Genomic DNA, 27,922 nt, shown 5'->3' with positions numbered 1-27,922 from the left:
CGTTTTATTGCGCCACCTCACACATAACATAGCTCGCAGCTGTTCGCTTACACCAACAGCGCTGTTAAGTGCAACATGCTTATCGATTCGGCGATGGCAGCCGACACAGAGAACAATCGATTCATATTCGATTTCCCACTGCCGATTACCGATAGCTTACGTGGCAAGGCAAAAAGAGCAAAAAAGATCGAATTAGGGAACTGACGTGGAAGTTCGTTTAGCTCGAAATTATTCTTGTTTTCCAACCAGCGATCGTGCGCCGCGGCCGTCGAGAGTTGAGGCCAACACCGAGTGGCCAAAATCGAGGAGTCAGTGGTCAGGAATCCGGCCGAGCAACCCCCGAAATAGCCAAATCGCCGTGGCGAACTTTGAGCCAATCCGTCTGTGTTTTCTCTTCGTTTTCCGTGAAAGTTGTTTGTTGGCTTGGCGTCCACCCTCTCCGCTGCAAGCAAGGTGATTAATCCGGCCCAGGAATGAATCCGAATATGTACGGGCCACCGCCCACGCAGTTCCAGCAGCAGCCCCAGTTTGGAGCTCCTCCGCCGAATTCCGGAGGTTGGCCACCGCAGCAACAACAACTACCGCAGCAGCAGCAACCGCCGCCGCAGCAGCAGCAACAACAACTGCCTCCGCCGCAGCAGCAACAACAACCACAGTTCGGAGCACCACCACCAACGTCGGCGGCATCCCAGCCATACCTCAATGGCAACTACCAGCAGCAGGTGAATGGCATAGCTTTATCCATGATAGCTTTAATAGAATGGACGAAGCATCCTGTAAATTCCGGCCAGCTTCATCCTGGTCTTCTTCAATAAACTGAAATAGTCCATCAAGCTTTTATTATTGAATTTATCAATATTATGATCCCTAATTGACAATAAGAAAAGAGTTAGAATCTGAATCCATTGGTATTGATATAATTAGAAATATACAAAGATGTACCAGTGTAACCCAAACCACGGCAACACTTTTTTTAGAAATTCTGTCTGATAAGCTGCGAGCACTTCATTCATTAAAAGAGGTCATCCGTGATTTCATAATGGAATAGTGAAGCTGAGCTTGTAGATAAGAAAAACGAAGTGAAATTAATAAAAACCATTCTCTCTTGCAGTTGGCCACGTCGATGGGAGGTTTGAGTGTGGGTGGTGGGGCCAATCCCCTGAAGCCACCACTCCCCCAAGGAGTTCCCGCTGCTGCGGCACCACCGCCAACCGGTTTCAATCAGTTCAACTCTAATGCGGCACCCCCTCCGACCAACAACAACAATGCTGCATTCGGTGCTCCACCACCGACGTCAGCTGGAAGTTATGTCAACGGTGCCCTACCGCCCAGCAGCACTCCACAAAGCGTGGCCAGTGGCATTAATCAGATGAGCTTGAACAGCGCCAGTTTGGCAGGATTGCCCCACATGCCGCCTCCGAAAACGGCAACGCCGGGAGCAGCACCTGGTCAGCCTCCTATTCCTGGAGCTGGATCTACTGCTCAGCCGCCTCTACCCGGACAACCCCCTATTCCCGGACAGCCACCATTTTCCGGTCAGATTCCCACATCCCAGCCTGCCCCTAGCCCGTACGGAGTACCGAGCTCACGACCGGGTCAACCCCAGCTACCTCCTGGAGCAACTCCTCCGACTTACACGCAACCCGGATTGCCACCTCAGCAGCAGCAGCAGCAGGGAATCCCACCACAGCAGCAGCAAGGAATCCCACCGCTGCAGCAGCAGGGTATCCCACCATTGCAGCAGCCAGGAATCCCACAGCAGCAGCCGGGATTTCCCCCACAGCAGCCTGGATTGCCACCCATATCGCAACCAGGTTTGCCACCGCAACCAGGAGCACCTTACGGAGCCCCCCAGCAAGGCGGTTATCCAGGTGGCTTTCCAGGACAGGCTCCCGGAGGCTTCCCTGGAGCACCACCACCACTACCAGGTCAGCAGGCAGCCGCTCCCCCACAATTCGGAGCTCCACAACCTGGTTACCCGGGTCAGCAGCCGGGCTATCCGCCACAGCCCGGTCAGCAGCAGATGCCAGGCTATCCACCACAACCGGGACAGCAGGCAGGAGGACCAGGATATCCACCTCATCCAGGTGCCGGTTTTCCAGGACAGCCAGGACGTCCTGGCTTTAATGTATGTCATGATTATTATTTTGTAAGGAGATTTCAAGTAATAACCGTTTAACTTTTTTAGCAACCTCCCATGCCAGGAGCAGGAAATATGTATCAACAGGCGCCTCAGGCACGTCGCCTGGATCCCGATCAAATGCCCAATCCCATCCAGGTGATGATTGAGAACCAGCGACTGTGTGGAGGACCGTTTGTGACCAACCAGCCAGGATTGCTGCCCCCATTGGTGACCACCAAATTCTTGGTTCACGACCAAGGCAACTCTTCACCCCGCTTCCTGCGCTCCTCGCTCTATTGCATCCCCAATACCGGTGATCTTTTGAAGACCACAGCTCTGCCCTTGACACTGAACATCTCGCCGCTGGCCAAAATTGCCGAGGGTGAAATGGAGCCACCGATCGTGAACTTCGGCGAAATGGGACCAATTCGTTGCAACAGGTGTAAGGCGTACATGTCGCCCAACATGCAGTTCGTGGATGCAGGTCGCCGATTCCAGTGCCTGATGTGCAAAGTTACTTCGGAGGGTAAGCGATCTTGCACAAAATTAATGAATCCCTAATATAAGTTTGAACTACCTTGCAGTTCATCAGGACTACTATCAGCATCTGGATCACACTGGACAGCGTGTGGACAAGCATGAAAGACCTGAATTACTGCTGGGAACTTACGAGTTCCTGGCCACCAAGGATTACTGTCGGGTAAGTTTTTATATTGAAAATTCTGGAAATTAAACTTCAAAAGACACTAAAAGGCGGAGGTTTTAAAAATAGTTTTCTATTCATAATGGGACATAAACATATTTCAATAAACATGTTGAACATATGGCATGTGAAAAACATAAATAGTGTGTTTTCAAAGAACGATTTTTAATTATCGCAAACCATTTGTTTGCCGCAGAACAATACTCCCCCGGAGGTTCCCGCCTTTATCTTCATCATCGACGTCTCCTACAACACCGTGAAGTCGGGACTGGTTAACCTGCTCTGCTCCCAGATCAAGAACATACTCAAGCATCTGCCTGTCGATCAGGGTCAAGACAAATCCAAGGTGCGGGTGGGCTTCATCACGTACAACAGCACCGTGCATTTCTACAATATCAAGAGCAGTCTGGCCCAGCCGCAAATGATGGTGGTGGGCGATGTCCAGGAGATGTTCATGCCCCTCCTGGATGGATTCCTGTGCCACCCAGATGATTCTGCAGCTGTAATCGATGCTCTGATGGAAGAGATCCCTCGTATGTTTGCCGACACCAAGGAAACAGAAACGATTCTGTACCCTGCCATTCAGGCGGGTTTGGAGGCACTTAAGGCATCCAATGCAGCTGGAAAGCTGCTGGTGTTTAACTCAACGCTCCCCATCGCGGAGGCACCTGGCAAGCTAAAGAATCGAGATGATAGGAAGCTTTTGGGAACTGATAAGGAGAAAACCGTACTCACCCCGCAAACCACTGCATATAACACACTGGGCCAGGAGTGTGTCCAGCAGGGTTGCTCTGTGGATTTATTCGTGTTTAACAACGCCTACATCGACTTGGCCACGATTGGACAGGTTTCTCGGCTGACTGGTGGCGAGGTGTTCAAGTACACATACTTCCAAGCGGACGTGGATGGCAAGAGACTAATACAGGATATCATTAAGAACGTTTCGCGACCGATCGCCTTCGACGCGGTGATGAGGGTGCGCACATCGGCGGGCATCCGACCCACGGAGTTTTATGGTCACTTCTTTATGTCCAACACAACTGATGTGGAACTGGCCAGTATTGGTATGCAACCATAAGTCTATCTTGGTTTTATATAAACTAATACTATTTCTTTCGATTTACAGATGCCACCAAGTCGGTAAGCATTGAGATCAAGCATGACGACAAGCTGGCGCCAGAAGAGAACGTGTACCTTCAAGTCGCACTGTTGTACACCTCGTGCAGCGGACAAAGACGTCTGCGTGTGCTTAACCTGGCTCTGCGGGTTACAACGACGATTGCCGACGTCTTTAAGAGCTGCGACCTGGACGCGATGATGCTGTTCTTCGCCAAGCAGGCCTGCTTCAAGTTGATGGAGCACTCTCCCAAACAGGTGAAAGATAACCTAATCCATCGGTCGGCGCAGATCCTGGCCTGCTATCGCAAGCACTGCACCTCGCCCACGTCCGCCGGTCAGTTGATTCTTCCCGAGTGCCTGAAGCTGCTGCCCCTGTATGCCTCGTGCTTGCTCAAAAACGATGCTATATCCGGCGGTTCGGACATGACGCTAGACGACCGATCTTATGTTATCCAGTTTATTCTGTCCATGGATTTGAACCAATCCGTCAGCTACCTGTATCCCCGTTTCATTCCCATCCACAACGTTGTGCCCGAGGAGACAGATCTGCCCACTCCCGTTCGCTGCACGCACGAAAAGACGCAAGAGGATGGCGCCTACATCCTGGAGAATGGAGTCCACCTCTTCGTCTGGCTGGGCCAGGCATTGTCGCCTGATTTTGTGCAGTCTGTGTTTGGTGTTCAGGGTCTGCAACAAATTGCTTTGGAGCGGTTCAACATTGTTCCCGAAACGCCGCTGGCTAAGCGCATACACGGCATCCTAGAACAGATCATGAAGGAGCGATCCCGATACATGAGGGTGCGTATTTTCATTCACAGGTTAAACAAACAAGTGTGTAATGAGCTTAAACTTTTCTTCAGATAACCTGGTTGCGACAGAATGACAAGCTGGAGAGCGTGTTCCGACACTTCCTTGTGGAGGACCGCGGTACAGACGGTTCCGCCAGCTACGTGGATTTCCTGTGTCACATGCACAAGGAGATCAAGGATCTGCTGAGTTAGCACGCCGGCTACTCCGGCACCTACAAGCCCGAGCAGCGATGGGCAGACAGCTATTCCCAAAACAGGGCTCGGATGCGTCGTCTGTCGTCCATGCGCAGTCGTCTCGGAAAATAAGAAATGCAAAAGGTTTAGGATCAGAAGCAGAAACTGGCGCTCGGAGCTGTTGGAACTTCAATTATAATTACATAAAAATACATATACATATATATATTAATTAATGGCTATCTTTCGAGCGTATCAATTCTTCCATTAATTTTATTAAAGTTTTCATATTTTGCTTTGCTTTACTTTATATATATATATTTGTATGTATTTTTTGATCGTCTGCGCTAAATACGAAACATTTGTTTAACGAGGCACCTGCTTATCCGCAAAATTAGAAAAAATTTTTATCTTTGAAAATTCCATGAATATGTTTAATTGTAATTACAAATTACTTGCAATTTTTCCACAGTTGAAAACTGCTAGTTGATTAAAATGGATAGTATAAGAGCACTACCTTGTTCACTTTCTTTTTGGCCTAATGTATTTTTGCAATAACTTGTGCGCTGCGCCCTGCTTTTTATCATACTTTATGTCATTAAAAGATTATTATATTATAAACTAAATGTTTCGTATGAGAATTACTCGACTTATATGGTATATTGCCCCTTCAACTATCGAAAGAAAAACCAACACTGCAAAACAAAAACACCCACTTATTGAGAACGAAAAACGGAATAAAAACTTTATTAAAAAGCGAATCATAATGTGTGCTGTGCTTTTAATAAGATTGGGATGTCGGATTAATGGTTAGTAGTTCCGTAACGCTTTTTTTAAATGTTTATTCGAAAGAACGGATATACTAAGTTACTTTGCACAATGAAAGTTAAGAACACAATTGCCCGCATTTGATTTCCCCCTTTTAATAAAACTCGTCACCTATTTTCATTGAATGTTTTATATTTTTCCCCTGCCTTATTGAGGGGTACAACCGAAATTGCAATAAACTTTCAATTTTGCGTCAATTATATATTTTATATTTGTATTTTATTAGGCCTTTAAATATCTAAGAATTATTATTATTTGACGTGCACAGTTTACATTTACATAATTTTTCTTTTCTTGTTGTCCACTTGTCGCCGGTCTTTATTTTTCATTTAGCAGTTAGAAAAGGTTTTTTTCAACTTCAATGTTCCCGAAATTCAATAACAATTTAAATTAAAACATTGCCTAGATCGAATGTCGCTCCGTGTGAAATTGTCTGTCTGTCTGTTAATGTGGGTGGGTGCATACTTATGTTCGAACGTACTAAGATAAAATTGCGGAGCTCGAGAAACGTTTTTAACTGATTTTCTTCTCGCAATCAAATAAATGGAAAGGGCTCGTAAATACTTGACAATTAAACACAGCATTGAAAAGTTTTAATAAAATATATATAGGTTATTTCACAATAGACAATCGCACGCAGCTTGCCCAGACTTTATCAGAGTTTTTTTTGTTGGCGCTTACAATTAGTGCTAGATATATAATTACAAAAACATTGCTGCAGCTATAAATTTTCCATCATACATTTTGATTTGCATTGCCAGAGAAATCATCAACTAAATTCTATGTGTCGTGGAACACAACTTACTGATTATGATTGCAAAACATTGGCATGGAAAATGCTCAAAAGTACAGGAAAAAATCAAAGGACAATGGAGCTGTTGATTGATATTATTGAAGTGTTGATAAACATATATTTAAATAGGCATTATGGCTGCTTTATAGTCTCTCTTAAAAAATATATATTACTGAAACAGATATTTGGGGTCTTTGCCAATGAAGAAAATCCTATCGCCCAATTCGGTTCCACTCACAGCAAAGTTTCTAAAACAAAAGCAGCAAAATGTATTCCAGATGTGGGTCTGTGTTTCTGTGTTGGGGTTCGTGTGTGTTATTGTGTGTGTGTGTGCTATTGAGAGGAGCGGAGAGGAGCAGAGGATCATCTATTTCGTGAACGCCATGAACACCGCCCACAGAATTTCGTTCGCATTCGGCTTGGCCGACTCCGTTTCGAAGTCGAGATCCAGCAGCTCCCGCACTCGCTTCATGGCCACTTCGTAGTCGTCATCATTCAGCGGCGCGAAGGCGTTCTCAATCACATCGCTGGCGTGCGCCAGGAAGATAAGCGCCAGCATCCGCTTGTCCATGCGCTGTGGATCGTTGACCCACTTGGAGAGCACAGAATCTTGGATCTGAAGTTAAACATATCGGATTCAGTCTTCGAATTACCGAATTTATCAAAGGCTAGTTACACACCTTCTTAACCAGGCGACATTTGACAACATTGTCGCTCAGCGGATGTGTCGTCATATCGAAGAGTAGAAAATTTTGCTTTTCCGTTGTGAGCACTCCCTTCTCCACCAGATTTTTGGCCAGACGTTCTCGCACATTTTTCAGTTGGTAGCGCAATTTCAACGGATTCCAAGTTTCACCTGCCACAACAATTAGCTTTTAATAAACATCCTTGGCAAAATGGCAGGCGTTTAAATACACACCACTAAGATATTCAATCCAGCTCTGCACCGTCTCTGGGGGATCTGTTTCCTTGATGTGTTTAAGTGCCTCATCGAGTAGAACGTCTCCCGTCTGCTGATCCGATTTCAGTATTAATTTTCTGTAGGTAAATTGTAATTAGCAAGCTTCAAAAGGGATGTCGATTTCTGTATATACCTTGTACATAGACCACGTCGTCGCATTCCAGATTTCTCAATCATCACGCGACCTCGCAGTCCAAGTTCTATGAGAATGCATCCGCGCAAGCCGCTTGATATGCAGTCGTTCCAGAAAGATGTGTAGCCCTGAAAATTATTAAAAGTGCTATTAGATTCACGCTATTTGGGTCTTGATGGGAATCTAAAAATGAGAATGTTTGAGTGCATTACTTACTTTGATTAAAAGTTTAAGTAATGGGTTTCTATCTTGAACTTAAGTACAAACGTCATTAACAAATGGTAACTGTCTCATGTTTCAAGGTTTCGACATATATTTGAGCAATTCAATGGTTTTGTCTTTTCACTTGTGTTGGAAGTAAAAGAAATGAATAATTACTCTGTTGCCGGGTCGTAAAGCTCCCAGACGAATATATTCACTTGTTAAAACATTAAACACTTGAGTTTGCTTAGGCCGTGCCCATAAAAAGTATGACGTGTTAATAATAACTTTTAAAAGCCTACAATGCTTATCTAGTTGAAATGTCAAATAATTATGTAAAGTTATGTTTGAACAACAAACTTAACGAAACCCAAAATATATTATAAAAGTCACTCTTTTTATTAACGCTTGAAAACCCATGATGATTGGAAGGTATAGATACCTTACCTTAACCACGTTTCAGTGCCGTTTCATGATTTCAAAATAATTTATATAACCGCATAAATGATCGATAAGAAATGGTTCCAAATGAAAGGCTTACAAGTGAATCATTTGCAGGTTCAATAAGAGAACACGTCGCTTATCAGCGGCACTTCGAGATATTGAAATGTTCATAATGGATGGTATGATGCCAAGTACTTTGTATAATTTCTAAAATGAGTGACGTACGACTGATAAGAGCAGCCCAAAGGAGAATGCAAAACGGACGATCGCATGGCGGAGGAGGGCAGCACTTGGTAGTAACTTCCTCAAACAATTAACCAAATGGATGAAGTCTTCGCGATAAGAGCGCCCAGAAGGGGAATGTAAAACAAAAGACAGCACGTCCCACTGTTTCCAGCTCGTATCCCCCCGTTTTTGGTGGGGTGGTGGAGGTTGGTAGGCACACAAATACACTGCGGGCAAAATAATGAAAACAAATAGACGTGGTGTCACCCACAAAGGCACATGTGTGCATTACTATATGGTACATGCGAACAGCAATAGCAATTGAGCGATAAAGCTGTGTGCCAAGTGAAATACAAAAACCGAATTCATGGAGACAAGCGAATCCGCCGGTTCGCCATAATGGGTCACGTATGGATGATGGTTCGCATTTACGGACATCATCCCGAGCTATACGCAGATTTATGAATATTACAAACGTATGCAAATTAACCACTTATTGGAAAACTCGTTTGACGGAATGCTCTCAGTGCTACGAGCCGAATTCGCTGGAGGAAGTTTTCGAAGAGATATTTATAGCCACAACTACCAACTGAAGCAATATTAGAACGCCATCTACTTAACAGCTGAAAACGCAGACAGGAATTCTAAGAATCTTTTAATTTATAATCGTTTTAGAAGTCGAACAGATTTGTAGCGAATTTTGCCCATGTGTACATAAAAACATAAAACTTATTTAGGAAGTACAACAATAAAATACTAACGGCAAGCAATGGGTTTTATAGATTAGAATGAACGCTTGATTAGACCTGCAGAGATGGAGCATTGGATATTTATGGCGAAAACAAAAGTGGCTAGGAAAATGGTGTTGGCAGTCTCGCTGATAGCGCATTAGTCACTAGGCTGGTCAAAAGATTTGATAGTGAATTGCCCAACAAACTGGAAAAGCCAAGCACAAGTGGCTAAGACATGGGTGACACCAAAGAAAATGTTTATCTCTATATGTATGGCCCCCATAGAAAACCTTTTTCACTACGCCCCTGCTTGCAGATGAACCGCGATGCACTTAAGGCCAAACAAGAGGTTGCGAAAGAGAGAAATCGAGAGAGCGAGAGAGAGCGACGTTGGTTAACAGGTGAAGAAGAAGCACTTGGTTTGCGAAAGAAACCAATTAATTAGTGCATCCCATTCAGATAAGAGATAAGGAGCACACCCACCTCCTTGTCCTTGAGTCCCAGCAGCAGAACCTCCTCCATGAGCGTTAGTCGTGTTTCCTTGGAGTCGCCATCGTCGATGTTGTCCTCCTGGTCCTTCAGGCTGTCCAGTGCATCCTGATTGTCGTCGGGCGTGTTGGCATTCAGACCACCCTCAGCTCCACCGTTTTCGCGGAATTTCACCGCGCGACGCACCAATCCATCGGAGCGATTCATTCCGGAGAGTTGGGAAGTCGGAAAGTTCGGGTCGATGGCGTTATAGAGATGTGAGATGCGAGCGAAGCACCTCTGTTTTTTTTGCTGTTTGCTGCTGCTCTTCTTCCTCTTTCCTCGTTTTGTGTGTGTGGCACAATTTGCTGACTCGACGTTGGAGTTTCACAAGTGTATGTGTGTCTGTTTGTGTAAGTGCGGGTGTTTGCGTTTTTCTCTGTGTACTGGTCTTCTGTTTTTGTGTGTTGTTGTTTTCACTGCCCCTTTTGCGCCCCCTTTATTTTGTATTCTTTTGCACACACGCACTTTTCACACTATCGCATAAATGCAGGCCCTAAACTGCGTTTCGTTGTTGCTACTTTGCTCGCCGTTTTTGAGTTGGGAACTCGACGGATTGATTTACAATTTGGTGGCCCGTACTAAATGTGCATTTGCATTGGCCTTGCATTTACTGGGAATATGCGAGTGCCTGCGCGAAATAAGCTTTTTCCTATTATTTGTGTCTTTTGTCGACGTTCCGACGTGACATGCTTTCCGCACTTTCCACCACTGGCTATTTTCCAGGCTCTTAGTGTTGGAAAACGTTGCGTTTCGTTTCTAGAGCACCTAGAACGAAATTAATTGTATAATTTTAAATTTTTATTCTTAATTTGACGAGCTTAATATATTTATTCCTACAGTTTTCTTTGAAATATGGTTACAGCTATTTTCGGACATGCCTTAAAATAGGGGCCGATACTCCAGCAGATATCGATAGAAAATTAAGAACTGAACGACTTTAAAGTTAAATAATCAATACATATTTTTTTAATTAAGTATATACAATTTTTGCAACGTTTTTATTCCAGTTTCCATCTTAATAATTTAATAATGTTATGTATCCGAAACGATAGTTTGGCCGATAGTAGTAATCGCTGCATGACTCATCCCTAACAAAAACACAAAACAAAACTAGCACCACAATTGGTTGAATATTGCTAAAATTCGTCACATACGCTGCCTTTTAAACGTTTATAATGTCCTATTTGACGAACTTCAACAGTGAGACTGCCAAGCAAATTCTTATGGACATTATACGCTGTGTCAATCAGCCGGAAAACTCCAAGAAACTCTCAGAGGCGAAGGCTTCCGCTGGAAAGGAAATGATTCTCATGATGCAGCACGTAAATACCAAGCCAATCAGAAAAAATAACTGAATAAATAAACAATTTACTGTCATGTAGGTATTTCCGTTGGTGATGCAACTCCAACTGGAGGTCATTAAGGGTCATGGTTTTCCAGGAAATCGCGAGGGATTGGTCCAGTTCTCCCAGCTCATCAGGGAAATGGAAAGGGACGACATGGAAATCGTACGCCTGCGCAGTCAGATCCGCGCCATATACCTGCCTCCCATAGCTATAAATACCACCAACGACATCCTAATCTAAGCGGGTGGTAAATCCCCTAAACAAGACTGTAATTCTCCCCCCCGGTTTGGGGATATTTTTATTATATTTTAAGCGACTTGCAATATTTGTAACCCTTTTGCATTAAGAAACTAGTTAGTTTTCTGAAGTAAAAAGTTCTTTTAAATTTCGATACCATTTATATTAAATATTCTATATTAATTTTAAATTATTTTTTAACGAACAATTGCTCCGGAAAAGGAATCAGAGAATCTTGAAATACTTCCGAAATATAGAAAGCTGAAACAGGCCACCCAAATAGACGTAAGCTTGATGTTCTTATAAAATGCATTTCTTTTGATAAATTTGTGATCTTTTGTGTATTTTTTGTTGATGTACAAATGTTTTTCTTGTTCTTGCTAACAATAAGTAACATGGCAAAGGTTGCTATAAACAATTAAGGATCTGTGCCGTTCCATCGTCAGCTTTTAGGATCTAGGATATGTCGATCAGTCACGGCGATAAATTAAACAGTTTTCTTTCGTACCTATATAATAAGTTCCTTAAGAGCTATACTTTTATGTACACGTCAAGTAGTGAGCTGCTCATCCAGCCTTCATCTTATAAACAATTAGGCGAGGATAACTAGTAACAATGTGAATTCCTAATGCGCGCTACCACCATTTGTGGTTTTGGTGGCATTGTTGTTATTCCCGTTTTCGAGGTCTGTAGCCGTCAATTTAACCGGATTGATGGTTTTAATGTCGTTTCCGTTTAGTTTGTGCTGCAAATGCTGCAGCTGCTGAGCGAGATGTTCGTCCTCCGCCTGCGTAATGCTCTCTGCATCAATAGACATCGACATGGGTGAGTGGGGCGTGAGCGGAGTCACTGGATTGCTGACGCACAACTCCTCAATGGTGGAGTCACTGTTACTTGAGGGCGTCGAGGAGCGCGACCGCACTGGATACGAATCGTCCAATGGTAGGGCAAAGCCCTGGGTGATCATCAGATCGCCAATATTCAGTTCAGAGTTATCGGCTGGATCGAAGAGTTCCACTCCGGGCAGTGGGGTTCCCTCCTTGGCGGCGGAGCTTACAGCGGTGGTTGCCTGTGGACGCTCCTTGTAGGTCACCACTCGAGCAATCAGCTTTCTCCAGTGTGCCACTAAAAATAGTGGTTGTTTAATTATACAAATAACTAGCAGCAGTTGCGGAAATCATACCCTCTGTCAGCTCTTCGAATTTTGCGATTGAGGACTTTGGCCAGGTAATTGGCTCCGTCTGGATGGTAGACTTTACATTGGCCAAAAAGCATTCAACAGCTTGAAACCTAAAAAAGTTTAAATATAAAGTAATGTTCATTCAATCAGTGGAACTTCTTACCTGAGCGTGAGGAAATCAGTGCGCAGCTCGCAAATATCAGCTGGCGAAATATACTCGCTATCGCCATAGTCCACAAAGTAGAGATCAATCACCTGCTCCTTCGGATTGTACTGATTGGGCATAATGTCCACGATTTCGGCGCGATACCACTTCTCGTCGAACTTGAAGACGGCTGCCACAATCTGACCCACATACGGAGCAGTGAGCACGTGCTTGGCTCTGTTTTCAGCACTACTATAATAGGTGGTCATCTCCTGGACCATGCTATCGAGCTTCTTGGACTGCGGTCCGATAAGCTGCACCCAAAATTTAGTAGGCGAGGCCACGGCGGACACGTAAACCTCCATTGGCTTGCCCTCGCCCTTGGAGGCCATTAGCTTATCCCTGGGCTGAGTGTGAGAGCTAAGTGATGTCTGGGAGGAGTACATGCTGGAGGACGCAATGCTGTTGGTGGGAGATCGGCGGGGCTCTCGACGCTGTTCCACCTCCTCCATGGATCGCACGAGTTCCTCATCCTCTTCTATCTGATCATCAAGCATTTTTCGCGCTATGTTCACTTGCTTTTGATTGCCGATAATCGTAATCTTGGCCTTTCCATTCCGCCCATTCAAATCGATATTCAGTTTGGCCAGCGAACTGCTCCGGATCTCCTGGAGGAGCTCGCCACCGCGTCCATTTAGTTTGCTGGCCAGTCTCTGCGGCACTTGCAGCTCTACTTTCACCACGGGCGCACGTTCAATCTCCTTGATCAGCATGGCTCGAGCTGCCTTAACCGCATCGGGAACGCCGTTGATGTCGCAGAATTTGTGACCACTGTCTTTGTCCCTAGAGGAAGGAGAAGTAGACGATTCATGTTAGTCAGGTTCAATTCCTGGGTCGATAATTTTCAAATCCAATTACCGTAATCTTATCTTGGCCTGGGTCTTTTCTTCAATCAGCTTGATATTGGATCCACCGCGTCCCATTATCAGGGGCACATGCTGGTTGTCCACCACGATTTTGAGGCACACTTCCTTCTGGGGCTTCTGTGTCTCCGTCTGTCCTCTAATCCCAGGTGCCTGCCGTTGGTCACTTGCGTCCGCTTCCTCCTCGTCGTTGCGAGTCTTGAAGTAGGCATATAGCATGGCGCCCCCAAGGGAGCAGAGTCCAAAGCCCAGGAGTAGTTTGTAGGTGGGCGTGGCACCGAAAGGCGTGTTGCGCAACATGCTGGCGAAGTTGTTGTGGGGGGAGGTGGGGGGTAGAACTGCGTGATTGGGGCAGCCTTTTCAAGTCTGCCTCTCTTTATTTTTGAAAACTAGAACAAAATAATTCAAATGGTTAAACTTTGGTTACAACATATCAACAGTACAAGCTACCAAATCCCACGGAAGCAAATTAAAAATAAATAAAAAGCATTTAGAACTCTTTCCAAGGCCTCGTTCATATGTTAATACTGTTGCGTGTGCTGGGAAGCACAAAAATAGAACAAGTTCAAGACCATCTGATGTCCCAAGTCGACTGGCACAAGCATTAATGTCGTCTTATGGAATCAATAAAGGTCTATGGGTACGCAGTATCGATGTACACTCCCCCTTTTCTTATGTAATCCCATCAACAACTGGATATCAGTTTTGACAAATGGCCAAAAACAACCGATTCTAGCCGCAAACAAACGTAATTTGGCACACAATTCGCGAATGACTTCATAATTGAAATTGTTTAGGTAAACAGTGCACGGAATAAATAGACAAGTGACGTTATTTTAATACACTAAGGCCACATAATTCAGCCACTTACAGCGATTTAATGCATTGTCAGGCGGATTTTCGCCATTAAAACTGCGAAATTTGGTGCCGATTGATGAATCGAACAACTTCCAGACAAAACGAACAAATACTTTGTTGCTTTGAAGGGAAATTCTAGATTTGCTTTAACACAAAATAGCGCAAAAATAAATTTCAAGAAAAGGTAATAAATATACCGATTTTCTTCGCACATTACATTTGCATATGTGTATCTATTATTCCACTTGTTGAGCCTCAATTAATCACGATATTTCCGTGCTTTGCACTGGTTCTTGGACAAGTTAAACGGGTTTATGCGCTCATCGGCGTTATCATACCGGTTTAACCTTTGGGCTCCAAGCATGACTGCACTTCCTACGATCAAAACCGCCTTTATCTCCAACTGATAAAACGAGTACCAATTATTTTTGGCCATTTGTAAACAAGCAAGAAACACACAATGGAATACTTTTTATCCACTGACCTTGATCGTGAATTTCTGTCTATGTTTGTTTAAAGTTTTCTTATTAAGTTGTTTCTTTTTAGATAGTAAAAAAGCGCTTAAGCTCAATGAAGCGTTTTATTTGTGAGCCACTCGCTGTTTGGTTTTCGCATTTTCATGTCTCGTTTTTCGTTCGAAAAGTCGTAAACTATATTATGGGTCTAAAAAATAACAAAAGTGTAAATTATCGCGGACGAAACTTAAATTCGCCTCTACATCTCAGGCATAACTGAGCAGAACTTTTCCAATCAGACAGCCGGCGCTTGCGAGAATGCCTCATCAGCTGTTTTGCGATTGCAATCAATGCTCTCTTCCGCTCTCTCTCTCTCTGTTGTTTACTTTGCCGGTTGATTTGCAAATAGCGAATTGTGAGTTGTAGGAATTGGTAATTAACAGCGGTACTGGCACAAAGACAAATAATGCAAAGCAAACAACGCGTAAATTAACCAGCGGCCATATGTCTGATGCAAAATAAATGAATAGAGGGTCCCACACCGAGAGAAAAGCTGTGGCTCTAGCAGCGACACTCGCAACATATCTTTGAATGTTAATGCTTAGCTCAATCCGAAAATATCCAATTCGTTTCTGTATTTAATTAATATTACATGTAATTAAAAAAATTAAATTATGCCATTTTCTGAATTTGAATACATTTATATACTATCATTTTATTCTGTGGCTTTTGGAAATCTGTACCTTTCGTATAATTATGGCTTAGTCTAGTTATATTTTTCTCGGTGTAAGAGAGCGCGGAGAGCGCAGAAGAGCGTAGTAGTGCTAAATTTAGTGAAGTGACATAATGAACCGTTCGTTTCGTTTAAGTTGTGTTTGGGTTCCTCACTTGATTTATAACCGATTTTTGAATGGCAACCAGAAGCTGAAGCATCAACCACTAAAGCCAGCTCCAAGTCTAAATATTCTGAAATGTTTACCTTATAGTTTAATGGCTTTTTTGACGCTCTATTTCCTCGCTGAAAACCATTTAGAAAACGCTGCGTTTTCGATTTTCAAAGGGGTCACGCGGTGAAAACGCCTGAGATGCGTCGAATTTTGTTGGCAAAGTTTCAAAACTTTTTCGCACACGAATTTATTGTCTCGATTTCTAAATAAAGCCAGTTCAACCAGAAAACACTACGTCACTAAAGGTATTTAATAATCCGCCGTAAGCTATTTGCAGAGACCTTCTTTGATCTTCGCATCATAATATAAATAAACTTTTAGCTGCGGCTTGAGTATACATATTTGCATTTTGGATTTGTATGCGCTGCAGGCTTTAAACTTGGGAGTTCTTAATGGAAAACCCGTTTTTGGGCACTGCGATTAGACAAAAGCCGCAGGTGTAGACACTGAAAGAGTTGAAAAGGTCAGGTAACCGAATAATCTTTATGTTCATAGCTATCGTATCCAAATATTTAATCTGAAGTGCCAGCAAATTCCGAAGCACTCACATGCTAAATGAAATTTGTACCCCCACCCACAACTTACCGACTTTATATATGTATCTTGTGTTATTTGCACTGTCTTTTGGTTTCTTTCACGCACTATATCTTGATTTGTTTGTTCTAGTCCTATCACATATTATTATTAAACCATTCACATAAGCCTTACGAGTGGAAGCACGATTTTCGGGACTTTGACAACTACAGATTTACGTCAGAAAGCAACAAAAAATAATAATGCCGCACAAAAACGTGCAAGACGGTGTGACCGTTATGAATTCTAACCAGAATGCTTATAAATAATACTGCTAAGTGTTGCAAAACGCAAAACTATAACGCTTATAAACTTTCAAACGAAAAGCGGTGAAATATCTATAGTCCTTTATTTGAATGTAAGTATAAAATGCAATTGAGCAGCTAAAAGCTGGTAGGTCATAAACACTAATGCTACGGGCACATCCCCTGTCTAAGTACAATGAACACTTCTGAGTTTTTTTAAGGCGCGCGCGTTTGGAACAAATCAACAACTTAATGCATATGCATATGGCCTGGGCGAGTAAGGGCTGTGGATTGGTGCTCCGGACAGCTAGGAAATGTCTCTCAACGTGTTCGGCTTGGTGCCGTCCATGTCGAAGCAGCGACAGTTGCACGACGATACGGGGCACTCTGAATTTTGCCTGACAACGAAATGTGTAAATTAGTCACAATTCAAGAAAAGATTGCAAGTCAAGAAACTTGGAACTCACTTGAACCACTGCATGATGTGCTCGGTGTGTCCGCCGTGGCGACAGGTCTGGCACCAGGAGAACCACTTTGAGAAGGGCTTGGTCTGCCAGCCGGGTACGTCAGGCGTGGTGCTCGGCGTCTCCCCATTGCTCATGTTCACCATCGTGCCCATGTGCATCAGGCAGAGCGAGCAGCGCGGCAGGGGCTTTCGGCAGCTGGGGCAGGAGGAGAGCCGATTGGTGCTAGTGGTGGTGCTGCGTGGGCGTGGCTCGTCCAGCAAGGCATTGGACACAGACTTGCCGCAAAAGTTGCACGACAGGAATACAGTGCGTGACTTGCGAGAGGATGGGCGAATGCTCTCGATCTTGATGTCCAGCTCGGCCCGCTTCTCCCACAAACCCCAGCTATTGAGGTGATCCAAGTAGCTGGCGATCCAGTACTGGATGCGCTTGTCCACAAAGTGCTCTTGCCGGAAGTAGTTGATGGCCACCAGGGCTACCGTCTAAAAAAGGTCAATCGTCAATGTAAATCCATGTTACTCGGCATTTTTTGTTAGCCCAAGCTCACCTGCACATCGAAGCTGGTGTCCATGTAGGACTGCAGTATGTTGATTCCGTCCAGCGACTCTCCAGTGAGCAACAAGCCATTGAGATCGCCACCATCTATGGACGCCTGGATTTGCTGCGTCACATAATCAGCCAGTTTGGTCTCCGACAAATATTTGCAGGCGAAGGCCATGCGGTCTGAGAGCGAAACGCCTTCCTCTTTCAGCACTGCATCGAAATTGTCCTTCTCCATCGTTAGAAAGGAGAAGACAGCCCTTAAGTGTGGATCGTGTATTTGCATGTTGGCGCTGGATCGCTGATTCCGCCACGTGGAACTACACCGATCTGCATTGAAACTGGACAAGGCGATGACGGTGATCCTGTACATGCTGGGATCCCTCATGTTGTCCGCCGCCGATGAAAGAATGTTGCAGGCATGGAAAATTTTCAAGTGGAATACGCAGATCATGGCTGCCCTGCTGTACTCCTTGTTCGCATACAACTGGTCTATAAAGCGATCCAGCTCCTGCTCAAAGGCCCAGCCGCAAAGTTGAAGGGCCAGGTCTCGCTGCTCACTCCTGCATAAAGATTGGGGTTATCACACACTCAAGACCACAATTACCTGAACTTACCTGTAGCATATGAGCTTGTTGGAGTTGTTGATGCCCTCTGGCCACTGGAGCACCTGAGATTCGATGCGGGAGCTGGCCATCAAGGCCTCCGAGGTGTGTCCCAAATTGATGCCCAAAGTGGCCTTCAAGCCCGTCAGTCGATCCTCGCTGTAGACATTGTTTAAAGTGGACCACACATTGCGCAGATACGGTGTCAAATGTAGCTCTCCAAATCGCTTGTTATCGGGCCTAATGCCATAATCCTCTAGAGCGCGCTGACGCGTCTCGTCCACCAGATCCAGTTCAAAGAGTTCCGGTTCCAGCAGGTCCACATTGAAGGGCGACCCTGGACTGCTGAAGTCCAGGGAACTCCCGCTATTTGTGCTGCAGCTGCTTGTGGGCTGCTGCTGAGTGGGCGTGGCCGCAGTGGAAGTCGGTGAGGCGGGTGTGTAGAGCGGACGCTGCATAAGAAGTGGCAACTTCCGGCGATTGCTGTGCGCCGTGTGCAAGGTGGCTGGCAGGCGAAAATCCAGGATATTCAACGCATCTGCCAAGAGCAGAGCCCGCTCGAAATCTCTCGAATGCCACGACAGGCAATTAACAAACGCAAACTTTCCACTGTACTGATACTTGGCCGGAAAGGGGCTTATCTGCCGTTTTACATGGTAGATCTCGCCGGAATTGTCCGCGTCCACACTCCGGATGTCGTAGAGAGTGATGTAGGAGGAATCCCGTTGCAGGGAGGACAGCAGGCTTGTCCTGGTTGGACACCAAGCGATCTGCAAATGGTTCTTCGAGGACTGAATCTGCCTGAGAGGGCTCTTGATATTTCGCGGATCCCACAGAGTGATCACCGAGTCCACATAGCTGCAGAGATAGTTGCCATTGGGCGACACTGAAAGCCCTTGCACTGTCTTTGTTTGAATGCTTTGGCAGGTGGCGTTGCTCTCTGCGAAAGGGATTTCAAGTTATTATCAGCAATAGAGCAATAAAGTAATGCAAAGCTGATGCATTCATTACGTATGTAGTTGATGTGTACTCACGCCTCAGATCGAACAGCTTGATCATCTTCTGGCTCATCCCCGCAATGACCGTGCGATGATTTCGATCCCAGCATATGGAGTTGGCCGACTCGCCGACGCCGAAGAAGTTGGCCGTCTCCTTGGGAACACCACGCTCGATGTCCCAAATGGTGATGCAGGTGTCATTCCGATGGCGATCGTGTCCAATGGCCAGGATATTGGCATCCAGCTCGTTCCAGGCGAGGCAGGTGCACATGCGCTGCTGGCGCGGAGCTGCAAGATGAGAACAACCATTAAATGCAGCTAAGAATCGGCGTTGTCGACCACCCACTGTACTCCCAGCTGCTGTCGTAGGTGTCCCGGAAGTTGCAAATCCCGACTTTGCCATCCGCCAGACCCACTGCAATTATGGGCTGGTCACTGTGATAGGAGGCGGCCACGCAGCGGGCATATTGATAGCGCGACTCGTTGGCGAGGTAGTTCACGGATATATAAGGCAGGCGACCTGCAAAGAGGCGGTTAAGTAAAGTCGAATAATCCACTAGGGAAAACCTCACTTTTCTGGCTGTGGTCATCTTTGCGACGCACCTCGTACAAATGGATTTCCTGGCCCCAGGATACGAATTTGTCGGGAAAGTGTGGAAACCAGCTCAGTCCGTGTGTATTGCCGCTCATCGTGGACGATTTTCCATCGATATGAAAAACCAATTTTCACTACAGACTAAATTGCGTCGCGTTATCAGTTTGCAAAAACAAAAACGTGAGATAAACACTGCACTACGTAGCAAGAAGAAGAAGCGCACACACACTAGCCGGTCGAACAGCTGTTGCCGTATGCTAGCCAACACTGGCCCAGTTCGATAATTCATTTTATCGATAAGCTGGTAGGTGGTTTTGTTTTTCTTTTTTTTAGAAAGCAAACGTGTTTAATATTTACAACTCCCACTTAAAATGCTGCCCAAAACACCAAAACCTGCGATTTGGAAATTCATTAAAGGAAGTGCCAAAACACTGTTTGTCCTCGAGGCAGTTTGCTTTGCAGCCAGCTACGGCGTTTATTATCGCATGAACACGAATCGAGGTGCGAGGATATTTATATAATTATTTTGATTGTTAATAATTCTCCGCTTTTAGAGTTTCGCCAGCACATTCACGAGAACTATCCCTTCGTTCTGGACTATTACTATAAAATCGGTGAAATCGTGGGAGACAGCACGGTGCGACAGTCGGATGCGAGTTATTGGAGTGCTTTAAAGAAAAGCGACTAGAAGAGACCGCTTCCAAAATGCTTAGTAATCCCTATTTTAAGTCCGTTTTGTGGCTGATTGGCTTCGGTGGAATGGGCTACGGCTTGATGCTGCTAACCGAGCCGAACGTCGAGAAAATAGAGCGCATCAAAGCCTCCGTTTCAAGAAACAAACTGACTGAAGATGAGCAGCGTAAGGCACTGTTTATGAAGAAGCTGCAGGAGGCGTCCACCACCAGTGCTCCAATCTACAGGTCATCGGCAGACAAATAGGATAATTAGGAAGCTTTATGGTCAGCAATTTATCAATTTGTTATAATTTTTAAATATAAATGTTAAGCATTTAATTTGAGCATTAATTGGTAAGGTACGGTCATTCTGTTGAGGAAAATTTGTGTCATAAAAGGATGCAAAATGCGAAAAGCGGCTAAAATTACTAAATGGTTAATATTCCACTGACTTTAAACGTTTACAGAGCTCCTAACACTTATGTTACTTTTAACATGATCTGCTAAGAATCTTGACCACCCGTACATGCAGTGTTCGAAAACGTCCGATTCTTGACAAAGCGAATCTAATCTTAGCGCAATTGCATTTAAATGTTAATTTAATTGCCATTATTGACAGATTTTAAGGCAACAAGACGCACACTATGTCCGCGGGGGATGTGCCCTTAGTGTCAATGGCCAAGATGCCGCCGGCCATTCAGTTCGAGGCCACAAAGGACTTCCACTCCCATACCCAGCAGCAGGATTTGGATGAAGCTTTCCTCGGCAACGAGCGGCGTCCGTGGGTTCGCCAAAAGGCTCACAAGGACACTCGTCGCGAGAGGGAGATCCTCAACGGCCTGCTGTCCTCCACCAGCGTGGAAACGGACTACGCCAGCACCTGTGTGGACAAACTCATTGCCGAGAACATTAGCTACCGGGATTTGGCCTCTCTCACCGACGAGGATTTGCAACTCTTCGGGTTCAAGTCGGAAAAGCAACGACAACAGCTCTTAGATATGTTCAACAAGATGCCCAACCAGAATCCCAGTTACGAATACATTTGCAACCATCCAGAGGCTAAAAACTATAACAATCAGATCCTGGGCAATGCTAGCAACCACCTTATGTCCCTGCGTGCCTCCTTGGCAGTCACCAACTACAAGCTGCAGGTCTCCACTCCCGAGGACGTCGTGGTGGGCGACAAACGATATGCCAGCTGCTTTGCCCAGGAAACTTTGAAGAGCGTAAAGCAGATAACCGAGGAGATTGCCGAGGATCTCAGGAAAATCGAAGCTAATGCCAAGAACGCAAGGAGCCAGAAGAAAACTCAGCCCAACGAGAGCCACAAGAAGGTAAGTACTGCACGTAATAATGGTTTTATTTATTTACTTTCATTTTATAACAATTTGCATTACAGAAGAAGTGGAGTCTGCCCACCATTTTGTACTTCACCACTCTGGCTGTGGGATTTTCGTGCGCCTGGTTCTGGTGGTGGACCAAGTTCCGCAGCGCTCCCCGATTGGAGCGGATCTCCGTTCAGACTTAGAACAAACGCACAACAAAGCATTTAATAGTTTCATTCCCATTTTCTAATAGGATTTAAGTTTATAGAGTTGTATTTCTTGGCTAAGCTTTCGCATAATCTCAAACTGTAATGAAGTTTTACTGCCCAACATAAACATTTGATAGAAACAAAGTGTTGCATTAACAATTTAAAAAGTTGTTTAATTTACTATCTTAAACTGACTTCTTCGGCAAGGAGAAGAAATCCCAGATGCACATAGGAATCCACGTGCTCGGGAAATTCCCATAAGGTTGTGTACGCAATTAGCTGGCTTCTTTCGGTCGAGTGGGCAATGTTTTCTATAAAGATGGGACACATGATTAGATTCAAGACAGTAAAAGATATTTAAGATATTATTCCTACCGGCAACTTCTTTTTTGACCAGGGCCTCCTCTTCATATCTTTCGGATAGCTCCTTTGCGAAAACCACGAATTGTGGCAACGTCCAGGACCTGTAGAATATCGTCTCCGCTGCAGATCCTGGTAGTTTACATATAGCCCTCAATTGTCTTAAAATCTCCTTTGTATTATTTGCGATATCCCCGAAAATAGAGGCTATGATGGCCAACTTGTTGCAGGGCAAGAGTAAATCATCCGGGTAAGTGGAGCTGCCTTCATCCTGGCTTTTCTCCAGGCACTTGGTCTTCTTGGCCTCGATAGTATAGCAAATGGAGGTGCCCCGCTGTTGGGCCAGCTGCCATTTGGCGTAGTTATCCTGGAGTTGTTTAACTATGGTTTCCAACCTCGTTTTGCAGGTGGCCAAATTCGCGTCGTGACTTGTGGGCGACCGCAGCCGCTGGCTGTCCAAATCTGCGTACGATTACCATAAATAATAAGCTTTTTTTGTTATTGGAGATAACTCACATCGAACTGGTGTCAGGGAAGCATTTATATTTGGCTCACTGCTTTTTTGCGGCGTTTTATTTGCTTTGGTCATTTTGTAAACAATGTTGTTTACTTCAGCCAGTGTATGCACTACTTCTTCTGGTAGCACATATGTCAGTTTAGTTTGAGCGTTTATCAACACTCATTGTCCCTAATATCGATAAGGGACTATTTTTAGAATTGGTACTTATTGAAGAGCAACTACTGTAAAGTTTAATATTTTAAATTTATGTCTTACTTATTTGGTGTTTTAAGTGCGCTCTGCACTCTGCTCTGCTGAAAACAATTGCATTAGCACACAAAATTAAAAAGCTTATCATCGATATATTTTGAAATCAATGTTCACACACCACATTTAGAAAAAAGTAAAGCTCGACAAAAGTGCCGGTAATTGTCTGTAGAAATCCTTCATTTTCCTTTGAATTTTCAATCAGAACACAACTAAAACCAAATTCGGAAAAATGTTGACCTGGACACCACTAGAATCTAATCCCGAGGTAACGACTTCACCAGTTAAGGATTTTTTTAGCACTTCCAGTTTTAGCAAATTCATGGCTTCTTTGTGCCAAAATGTCGGCTTCCTTTTGGGTAATAAAGTGAAAAGACGCCATTAAATTTTCCCATTCCCACTTTTCCAGGTTTTGACCAAGTACATACATAAATTGGGCGTGTCGCCAGCCTGGTCGGTAACTGACGTCATCGGTCTGGAAGAGGACACCTTGGAGTGGATACCGCGTCCCGTAAAGGCGTTTATTTTGCTCTTCCCGTGCAGCGAAACTGTGGGTTTAACTTTAACTTTCTTATCTGATTACCCTGGATAACTAGGTTCCATTTTCAGTATGAGAAGCACCGCGCCGAGGAGCACGAACGGGTCAAGGAGGTGCAGGAGCAGCATCCCAACGATCTCTTCTATATGCGCCAGTTCACCCACAATGCCTGTGGCACCGTCGCCTTGATCCACAGCGTGGCCAACAACAAAGAGTGGGTCCCTTAACCAATTTTTATAAAAACTCAGCTTAACTTCCTTTTACTTTCTCCAGAGTTGACATCGACAGCGGAGTACTGAAGAACTTCCTGGAGAAGACAGCTTCCTTGTCCCCGGAGGAACGCGGAAAGGCCCTTGAGAGCGACAAGGAGTTCACCGCCGATCATCAGGCCTTGGCTCAAGAGGGCCAGACCAATGCCGCCGATCACGAGACGGTGATTCACCACTTCATCGCTCTGGTGAACAAGGAGGGTACTCTGTATGAGCTGGATGGGCGCAAGTCCTTCCCGATCAAGCACGGACAGACTTCGGAGGAGACTTTTGTAAAGGATGCAGCCAAGGTATGCAAGGAGTTCATGGCTCGCGATCCCAACGAAGTGCGCTTCACCGTTTTGGCCCTGACTGCCGCACAAAATTAGGCTGGAACTAATCCCCTAAACTCAGAACCACCAAGATCCAAGATCTGCCAGAGCATACATTTATATATCCACCACATTTTAAGTCAGGCTGCAAAGGCGAACGAAGCCCCGCCTTTCAGCCGGCTAATAGTTTACGCATATTTATTTCGCATTGAGCCAAAGCCGCAAATGTATTGGGAACTCCATGATTGTTATTAAAGAGTGCACTCTAGCTTGATGCTAAGCTTATACTGAACACCACAGGGCTTTTATTTATGGGCGTGCAACGAAATTATTAATACGTAATATACATTCGCGCTTAGAACTTTGAAAATAAGCTTGGCTGTTACGCATTTCAAACTGCCCCTTTGTCCACCACCTCTGTGCCAACAGCTGATAACGATGTGGCCTCCAGTGCGCATGCCCTGCTCGTGCTCCACGTAAACGTGTAAACCTGGTTTTTTTTTCAGCACTAAGCACTCAAAACTCATTCCCCGTGAAGCGGAGCTATTGCCTGAAATTTCAAGCGCTGGATAGGAATATATCAGAGCTATCTTATCGACTGAAACCCTCCAAGAGTGCCGCCCATCGAGTTGATGCCGAGGAGCAGAAGCGGAGCTAGTGGGCAGCAGTTAAGAGCCGGACTTTCTGGCCAGGATGAGGCTGCTCAAGGAACTGATGCGAGTGGCCACCCAACACAGAGCCTTCTACTGCTATGTGCTGCTCAGCGTCTGGATATTCCTTCTAATAGCGGGTAAGTGAAAAAAAATACATTCATAGCCATTATGGCTAAAAATATATCTGTACCCAATAAAGGTTTATATAAACCTATAAAGCGGTTCTTAAATTTGACCCAATTAGTTAATGATTGTCTCGACTCACACAACAAAGAATTTCTTATCTTCCTAAGCAAATAGCTAATCTCAGCCTTTGATAATCCCTTCCAGGAATGTATCGCTACATGGGCAATGTTGAGTCGACCGCAGGTGGTGGCTCAGTTTTTGGACCCAGTTCGTCCGGCACCGTCAGTTCCTTGGGCGGCGATAGCTCGGCATCTTCCACTGCCCAGCGGTTCGCCAAGTACAGAGAACGCTGTGCTCCGTTGGCTCAGCTGCAGCGTTTGGATGATGGCGGCATCTTGGAGGGTTGGAAGCTTCAGGGAGTGCTCCTGGTCATCAGACACGGGGATCGAGGACCCATATCCCATGTCCGCAGTGCTGGCATCAACTGTGGCGTGAGTGGTGGCTCCGATAGCCTGGTCAACAGGTGGGTACTTTATTAGCGGAATGGAGTAATCATTGCTCACGTGTTTTTCCTGGTGTCATTTTCAGGTATCGCAGCTTTTTGTACAACTCGAGTAGCTCCGCTTCGGGATCGAATCACATGTACTGGAACAAGGTGGGGCCGTTCCATGGGTTTCCCCTGCTGCCGGCCTCGGAACGTGGCTGTCCACTGGGGCAGCTCACCTACAAGTAAGTAAATGCAATTCCACTATTAATCTTACGCCTCACTTTTCATTCGCCAGGGGAATTTCGCAGCTGCTCCACGTAGGCGACATCATGCATCAGGTGTATGCTCATCCACTGGGGCTGCTGCTCAAACCGAATCCGAATCGTGCATCAGTGGAAACGACGCCACACACGCTTCTGAATTCGGATGAGGTGGTGGTCTTTACCACTCGCTATCGTCGCACCTTCCAGTCCGCCTTGGCCATGTTGTTCACCCTGCTGCCGGCGGACAAGTGGCTGGCCTTGAATGTCCGGGAATCGCACAGCATGGCGTTCTGCTTCGGGGAGTGCAGCTGTCCTCAGTCGGCGCTGCTGCGGAAACGTTTGGAGGCCATGGGGGATAAGCAGTTGCTGAAACGTGGCGATGTCCTGGATGTGATGCAGTGGATCGGAGGCACCATACTGCAGCACACGCCGAACGGCATTAGTAATCCCTTCGAGGTGGTGGATGCCCTTTTGACGGTTCTATGCCACGACGCCGCATTGCCATGTCGCAGGAAGAAACCGGTTTCCACTCCAAAGCCCCCCAGAAAGAACTCCAATCAGGAGCTGGTGGATGTGATTAACATTGATCAGGATGAAACAGCTGCCAATTTGTTGCAGGTAAATATCCAAAAGCTCCTACAATGTAGATATTTTCAAGTTCTCTTGTATCCAGGAGGCACAAACGCAGGTGGAACCCGACTCCCCCGAGGTGGAAAATGGGAATCCCTCCGTGCAGGCGGATGAAGCTCAAGAGGGCTGTGTCGAAGCCAGCCACGTGGACACCCTGATGTCCTTCGCGGACGAACTGTCGCAACGCTCCGCTGGCCACTCGTACTACAAGCTATCCGGATTGCTGCGATCCTACGGAATGATCCGTCACATAGTGAGCTACATGCTAAAGATGATCTCGGGCGACAGGACGAAGTTTGTCCTGTACTCTGGACACGACTGCACCATGCAGTATCTGACAGCTGCCCTCGGAATCATCACCAGCCAGGGCCAAACCATAGCCTATGCCTCCAGACTAGCATTTGAAGTTTACCGGAGCGAAGCGCACACGGACTACTACTTCCGGGTGGTGTACAATGGTAGGGATGTCACCCAACAGATCGACTTTTGCGAGGGCGGCAAAAGCCTGCGGGTCACCAGGGATTCCAGAGGCAACAAAGCCGATCTCTGTCCCATTGAGAACATCATTCGCTTCCTGCACGAGGATTACTTCAGTCCGCTGAACGCCACCAATTTTAAAGAAGCTTGTGGGGCTGTTAATCCCCCAAAAACTGGAGAGTTTTAGCAGCCCGCCAGGTGATAAGTAGGAGATCCCATTTTCAAACTGTGATAAGTAGTTAAGATGTCCAGGCTTATCCCAAACTGGAAACGACCGCTTTTTTAGCGATGTTATCTTAGTTGGAATTTAGTTAATGCATTCAACTTGTTGATCCACAAATCGAAAACGATACATATCAATGGAGCACTTGTTAGATTATAAGAACCACTTTAAAAAAAATCTCGCGTTTGAGGGAAGTGAAAGAAATGAAACTTGAAATCGCAAACATATCAGCTTTTTGAGGTTTATTATAAAAAAAAATCCTAGAAAATACCCTTCCACGATTTTTAGCATTAATAAACTATTTTAGGAAACATATCAAACAAAATAAAGTCTTGGAAAATGTTTAATTCTTGATTATATACCGTAAGAAAAACAAATTTTCATAAACATATAAAGAATTAGCAAACAATAAATTTAAAAATGTCCACAAATTGGCTGGCACTTATTTAAGAACTTATATACATACAATTATAATATGAATCTCGAAACAACACTATAAACTGAAACGCAAACATATCAAGCCCAAAGTAATATTTTTAAGAGATAAATTTAAATGTGGATAGTCCTAAAGTTTTGAATTGAAATAAATGTTCTCGAATTTTATTATTATCGTCGCTCTCAGTTGTAGTGTTTGGAAATTTATATTTTCTTCAATCTCTTTCATATAATATGTTTTTTATGATGCTATGGTTTTGTTCTATTAAAAAGCTGGGAAACATATGT

The 27,922-nt window shown here is 45.0% G+C and overlaps 11 protein-coding genes across 14 annotated transcripts; 7 read left to right on the top strand and 4 right to left on the bottom strand.

The window, feature by feature from the left end:
* Positions 1 to 161: 161 nt before the first annotated feature.
* Positions 162 to 5,683, top strand: LOC6526529 (protein transport protein Sec24C). Its single transcript, XM_002087603.4, has 7 exons — positions 162 to 722; positions 1,112 to 2,128; positions 2,189 to 2,648; positions 2,707 to 2,822; positions 3,022 to 3,889; positions 3,952 to 4,742; positions 4,805 to 5,683. Exons 1-7 carry the CDS (start codon positions 474 to 476, stop codon positions 4,943 to 4,945), a joined length of 3,642 nt encoding a protein of 1,213 aa, XP_002087639.3. The 5' UTR covers positions 162 to 473; the 3' UTR covers positions 4,946 to 5,683.
* Positions 5,684 to 6,316: 633 nt separating this feature from the next.
* On the bottom strand, positions 6,317 to 10,488 carry LOC6526528 (Golgi phosphoprotein 3 homolog sauron). The gene is made up of 5 exons (XM_002087602.4): positions 9,727 to 10,488; positions 7,643 to 7,770; positions 7,468 to 7,586; positions 7,229 to 7,404; positions 6,317 to 7,164 (listed from the first exon to the last, which is right to left on the bottom strand). The coding sequence occupies exons 1-5, from the start codon at positions 9,937 to 9,939 to the stop codon at positions 6,916 to 6,918; spliced, it is 885 nt and encodes a 294-aa protein (XP_002087638.1). The 5' UTR covers positions 9,940 to 10,488; the 3' UTR covers positions 6,317 to 6,915.
* Positions 10,489 to 10,854: 366 nt separating this feature from the next.
* Positions 10,855 to 11,683, top strand: LOC6526527 (protein C10). The gene is made up of 2 exons (XM_002087601.4): positions 10,855 to 11,096; positions 11,157 to 11,683. Exons 1-2 carry the CDS (start codon positions 10,950 to 10,952, stop codon positions 11,358 to 11,360), a joined length of 351 nt encoding a protein of 116 aa, XP_002087637.1. The 5' UTR covers positions 10,855 to 10,949; the 3' UTR covers positions 11,361 to 11,683.
* Positions 11,684 to 11,852: 169 nt separating this feature from the next.
* LOC6526526 (tudor and KH domain-containing protein homolog) lies at positions 11,853 to 16,647 on the bottom strand. 3 transcript variants are annotated; one of them, XM_015197936.3, is made up of 5 exons: positions 16,451 to 16,647; positions 13,601 to 13,994; positions 12,701 to 13,525; positions 12,541 to 12,647; positions 11,853 to 12,482 (listed from the first exon to the last, which is right to left on the bottom strand). In XM_015197936.3, the coding sequence occupies exons 2-5, from the start codon at positions 13,903 to 13,905 to the stop codon at positions 11,983 to 11,985; spliced, it is 1,737 nt and encodes a 578-aa protein (XP_015053422.1). In that variant the 5' UTR covers positions 13,906 to 13,994; positions 16,451 to 16,647; the 3' UTR covers positions 11,853 to 11,982. The 3 variants fall into 3 exon arrangements, with proteins under 3 accessions (XP_015053422.1, XP_015053423.1, XP_002087636.1); XM_015197937.3 differs by lacking the exon at positions 16,451 to 16,647 and adding an exon at positions 14,948 to 15,170; XM_002087600.4 differs by lacking the exon at positions 16,451 to 16,647 and adding an exon at positions 14,477 to 14,613.
* Positions 16,648 to 16,768: 121 nt separating this feature from the next.
* LOC6526525 (GATOR complex protein MIOS) lies at positions 16,769 to 20,106 on the bottom strand. Its single transcript, XM_002087599.3, has 7 exons — positions 19,866 to 20,106; positions 19,640 to 19,813; positions 19,330 to 19,581; positions 18,308 to 19,235; positions 17,698 to 18,253; positions 17,151 to 17,632; positions 16,769 to 17,081 (listed from the first exon to the last, which is right to left on the bottom strand). Exons 1-7 carry the CDS (start codon positions 19,981 to 19,983, stop codon positions 16,991 to 16,993), a joined length of 2,601 nt encoding a protein of 866 aa, XP_002087635.1. The 5' UTR covers positions 19,984 to 20,106; the 3' UTR covers positions 16,769 to 16,990.
* A 99-nt stretch (positions 20,107 to 20,205) lies between these two features.
* On the top strand, positions 20,206 to 20,708 carry LOC6526524 (protein CEBPZOS). The gene is made up of 2 exons (XM_002087598.4): positions 20,206 to 20,389; positions 20,443 to 20,708. Exons 1-2 carry the CDS (start codon positions 20,260 to 20,262, stop codon positions 20,574 to 20,576), a joined length of 264 nt encoding a protein of 87 aa, XP_002087634.1. The 5' UTR covers positions 20,206 to 20,259; the 3' UTR covers positions 20,577 to 20,708.
* On the top strand, positions 20,594 to 20,901 carry LOC6526523. The gene has a single exon (XM_039371797.2). It carries the CDS (start codon positions 20,594 to 20,596, stop codon positions 20,825 to 20,827), a length of 234 nt encoding a protein of 77 aa, XP_039227731.1. The 3' UTR covers positions 20,828 to 20,901.
* Positions 20,902 to 21,188: 287 nt separating this feature from the next.
* LOC6526522 lies at positions 21,189 to 22,263 on the top strand (the record flags this gene model as incomplete). The annotated part of the gene is made up of 2 exons (XM_002087596.3): positions 21,189 to 21,896; positions 21,962 to 22,263. Coding segments are annotated over 2 exons (837 nt in total), but the record flags the coding sequence as incomplete, so codon positions are not given.
* Positions 22,111 to 23,128, bottom strand: LOC6526521 (cyclin-dependent kinase 2-interacting protein). The gene is made up of 3 exons (XM_002087595.4): positions 22,973 to 23,128; positions 22,472 to 22,918; positions 22,111 to 22,407 (listed from the first exon to the last, which is right to left on the bottom strand). The coding sequence occupies exons 1-3, from the start codon at positions 23,043 to 23,045 to the stop codon at positions 22,277 to 22,279; spliced, it is 651 nt and encodes a 216-aa protein (XP_002087631.1). The 5' UTR covers positions 23,046 to 23,128; the 3' UTR covers positions 22,111 to 22,276.
* Positions 23,129 to 23,331: 203 nt separating this feature from the next.
* On the top strand, positions 23,332 to 24,632 carry LOC6526520 (ubiquitin carboxyl-terminal hydrolase). The gene is made up of 4 exons (XM_002087594.3): positions 23,332 to 23,490; positions 23,632 to 23,772; positions 23,832 to 23,974; positions 24,034 to 24,632. Exons 1-4 carry the CDS (start codon positions 23,455 to 23,457, stop codon positions 24,395 to 24,397), a joined length of 684 nt encoding a protein of 227 aa, XP_002087630.1. The 5' UTR covers positions 23,332 to 23,454; the 3' UTR covers positions 24,398 to 24,632.
* Positions 24,633 to 24,822: 190 nt separating this feature from the next.
* LOC6526519 (2-phosphoxylose phosphatase 1) lies at positions 24,823 to 27,802 on the top strand. 2 transcript variants are annotated; one of them, XM_015197825.3, is made up of 5 exons: positions 24,823 to 25,130; positions 25,324 to 25,642; positions 25,708 to 25,848; positions 25,902 to 26,487; positions 26,546 to 27,802. In XM_015197825.3, the coding sequence occupies exons 1-5, from the start codon at positions 25,034 to 25,036 to the stop codon at positions 27,161 to 27,163; spliced, it is 1,761 nt and encodes a 586-aa protein (XP_015053311.1). In that variant the 5' UTR covers positions 24,823 to 25,033; the 3' UTR covers positions 27,164 to 27,802. The 2 variants fall into 2 exon arrangements, with proteins under 2 accessions (XP_015053311.1, XP_002087629.1); XM_002087593.4 differs by having other exon boundaries at positions 24,826 to 25,130; positions 26,543 to 27,802.
* Positions 27,803 to 27,922: the final 120 nt, after the last annotated feature.

The sequence above is a fragment of the Drosophila yakuba genome, chromosome 2L, assembly GCF_016746365.2.
Source record: "Drosophila yakuba strain Tai18E2 chromosome 2L, Prin_Dyak_Tai18E2_2.1, whole genome shotgun sequence".
Lineage (NCBI taxonomy): Eukaryota > Metazoa > Arthropoda > Insecta > Diptera > Drosophilidae > Drosophila > Drosophila yakuba.
Note: the sequence above shows the minus strand (reverse complement) of the source record. Positions and strands in the feature narration are given on the sequence as shown.

What these genes read in the sequence shown, in the direction of transcription:
- LOC6526529 (XM_002087603.4), top strand. Translation starts at nt 474, where the DNA reads ATGAATCCGAATATGTACGGGCCACCGCCCACGCAGTTCCAGCAGCAG. An exon ending in ATGGCAACTACCAGCAGCAG is followed by an intron (nt 723 to 1,111) that starts GTGAATGGCATA and finishes TCTCTCTTGCAG; the next exon opens with TTGGCCACGTCGATGGGAGG. An exon ending in TGTGGAACTGGCCAGTATTG is followed by an intron (nt 3,890 to 3,951) that starts GTATGCAACCAT and finishes TTCGATTTACAG; the next exon opens with ATGCCACCAAGTCGGTAAGC.
- LOC6526528 (XM_002087602.4), bottom strand. Translation starts at nt 9,939, where the DNA reads ATGAATCGCTCCGATGGATTGGTGCGTCGCGCGGTGAAATTCCGCGAA. An exon ending in TGGGACTCAAGGACAAGGAG is followed by an intron (nt 7,771 to 9,726) that starts GTGGGTGTGCTC and finishes AATAATTTTCAG; the next exon opens with GGCTACACATCTTTCTGGAA. An exon ending in CGACGTGGTCTATGTACAAG is followed by an intron (nt 7,587 to 7,642) that starts GTATATACAGAA and finishes ATTTACCTACAG; the next exon opens with AAAATTAATACTGAAATCGG.
- LOC6526527 (XM_002087601.4), top strand. Translation starts at nt 10,950, where the DNA reads ATGTCCTATTTGACGAACTTCAACAGTGAGACTGCCAAGCAAATTCTT. An exon ending in TGATTCTCATGATGCAGCAC is followed by an intron (nt 11,097 to 11,156) that starts GTAAATACCAAG and finishes ACTGTCATGTAG; the next exon opens with GTATTTCCGTTGGTGATGCA.
- LOC6526526 (XM_015197936.3), bottom strand. Translation starts at nt 13,905, where the DNA reads ATGTTGCGCAACACGCCTTTCGGTGCCACGCCCACCTACAAACTACTC. An exon ending in CAGGCCAAGATAAGATTACG is followed by an intron (nt 13,526 to 13,600) that starts GTAATTGGATTT and finishes TCCTTCCTCTAG; the next exon opens with GGACAAAGACAGTGGTCACA. An exon ending in ACTGATTTCCTCACGCTCAG is followed by an intron (nt 12,648 to 12,700) that starts GTAAGAAGTTCC and finishes AAACTTTTTTAG; the next exon opens with GTTTCAAGCTGTTGAATGCT.
- LOC6526525 (XM_002087599.3), bottom strand. Translation starts at nt 19,983, where the DNA reads ATGAGCGGCAATACACACGGACTGAGCTGGTTTCCACACTTTCCCGAC. An exon ending in CGACAGCAGCTGGGAGTACA is followed by an intron (nt 19,582 to 19,639) that starts GTGGGTGGTCGA and finishes CTCATCTTGCAG; the next exon opens with CTCCGCGCCAGCAGCGCATG. An exon ending in CAAGCTGTTCGATCTGAGGC is followed by an intron (nt 19,236 to 19,329) that starts GTGAGTACACAT and finishes TCCCTTTCGCAG; the next exon opens with AGAGCAACGCCACCTGCCAA.
- LOC6526524 (XM_002087598.4), top strand. Translation starts at nt 20,260, where the DNA reads ATGCTGCCCAAAACACCAAAACCTGCGATTTGGAAATTCATTAAAGGA. An exon ending in TCGCATGAACACGAATCGAG is followed by an intron (nt 20,390 to 20,442) that starts GTGCGAGGATAT and finishes CTCCGCTTTTAG; the next exon opens with AGTTTCGCCAGCACATTCAC.
- LOC6526523 (XM_039371797.2), top strand. Translation starts at nt 20,594, where the DNA reads ATGCTTAGTAATCCCTATTTTAAGTCCGTTTTGTGGCTGATTGGCTTC.
- LOC6526521 (XM_002087595.4), bottom strand. Translation starts at nt 23,045, where the DNA reads ATGACCAAAGCAAATAAAACGCCGCAAAAAAGCAGTGAGCCAAATATA. An exon ending in TTCCCTGACACCAGTTCGAT is followed by an intron (nt 22,919 to 22,972) that starts GTGAGTTATCTC and finishes AATCGTACGCAG; the next exon opens with ATTTGGACAGCCAGCGGCTG. An exon ending in GGTCAAAAAAGAAGTTGCCG is followed by an intron (nt 22,408 to 22,471) that starts GTAGGAATAATA and finishes CCATCTTTATAG; the next exon opens with AAAACATTGCCCACTCGACC.
- LOC6526520 (XM_002087594.3), top strand. Translation starts at nt 23,455, where the DNA reads ATGTTGACCTGGACACCACTAGAATCTAATCCCGAG. An exon ending in CACTAGAATCTAATCCCGAG is followed by an intron (nt 23,491 to 23,631) that starts GTAACGACTTCA and finishes CCACTTTTCCAG; the next exon opens with GTTTTGACCAAGTACATACA. An exon ending in AGCGTGGCCAACAACAAAGA is followed by an intron (nt 23,975 to 24,033) that starts GTGGGTCCCTTA and finishes TACTTTCTCCAG; the next exon opens with AGTTGACATCGACAGCGGAG.
- LOC6526519 (XM_002087593.4), top strand. Translation starts at nt 25,034, where the DNA reads ATGAGGCTGCTCAAGGAACTGATGCGAGTGGCCACCCAACACAGAGCC. An exon ending in GATATTCCTTCTAATAGCGG is followed by an intron (nt 25,131 to 25,323) that starts GTAAGTGAAAAA and finishes AATCCCTTCCAG; the next exon opens with GAATGTATCGCTACATGGGC. An exon ending in CTGGGGCAGCTCACCTACAA is followed by an intron (nt 25,849 to 25,901) that starts GTAAGTAAATGC and finishes TTCATTCGCCAG; the next exon opens with GGGAATTTCGCAGCTGCTCC.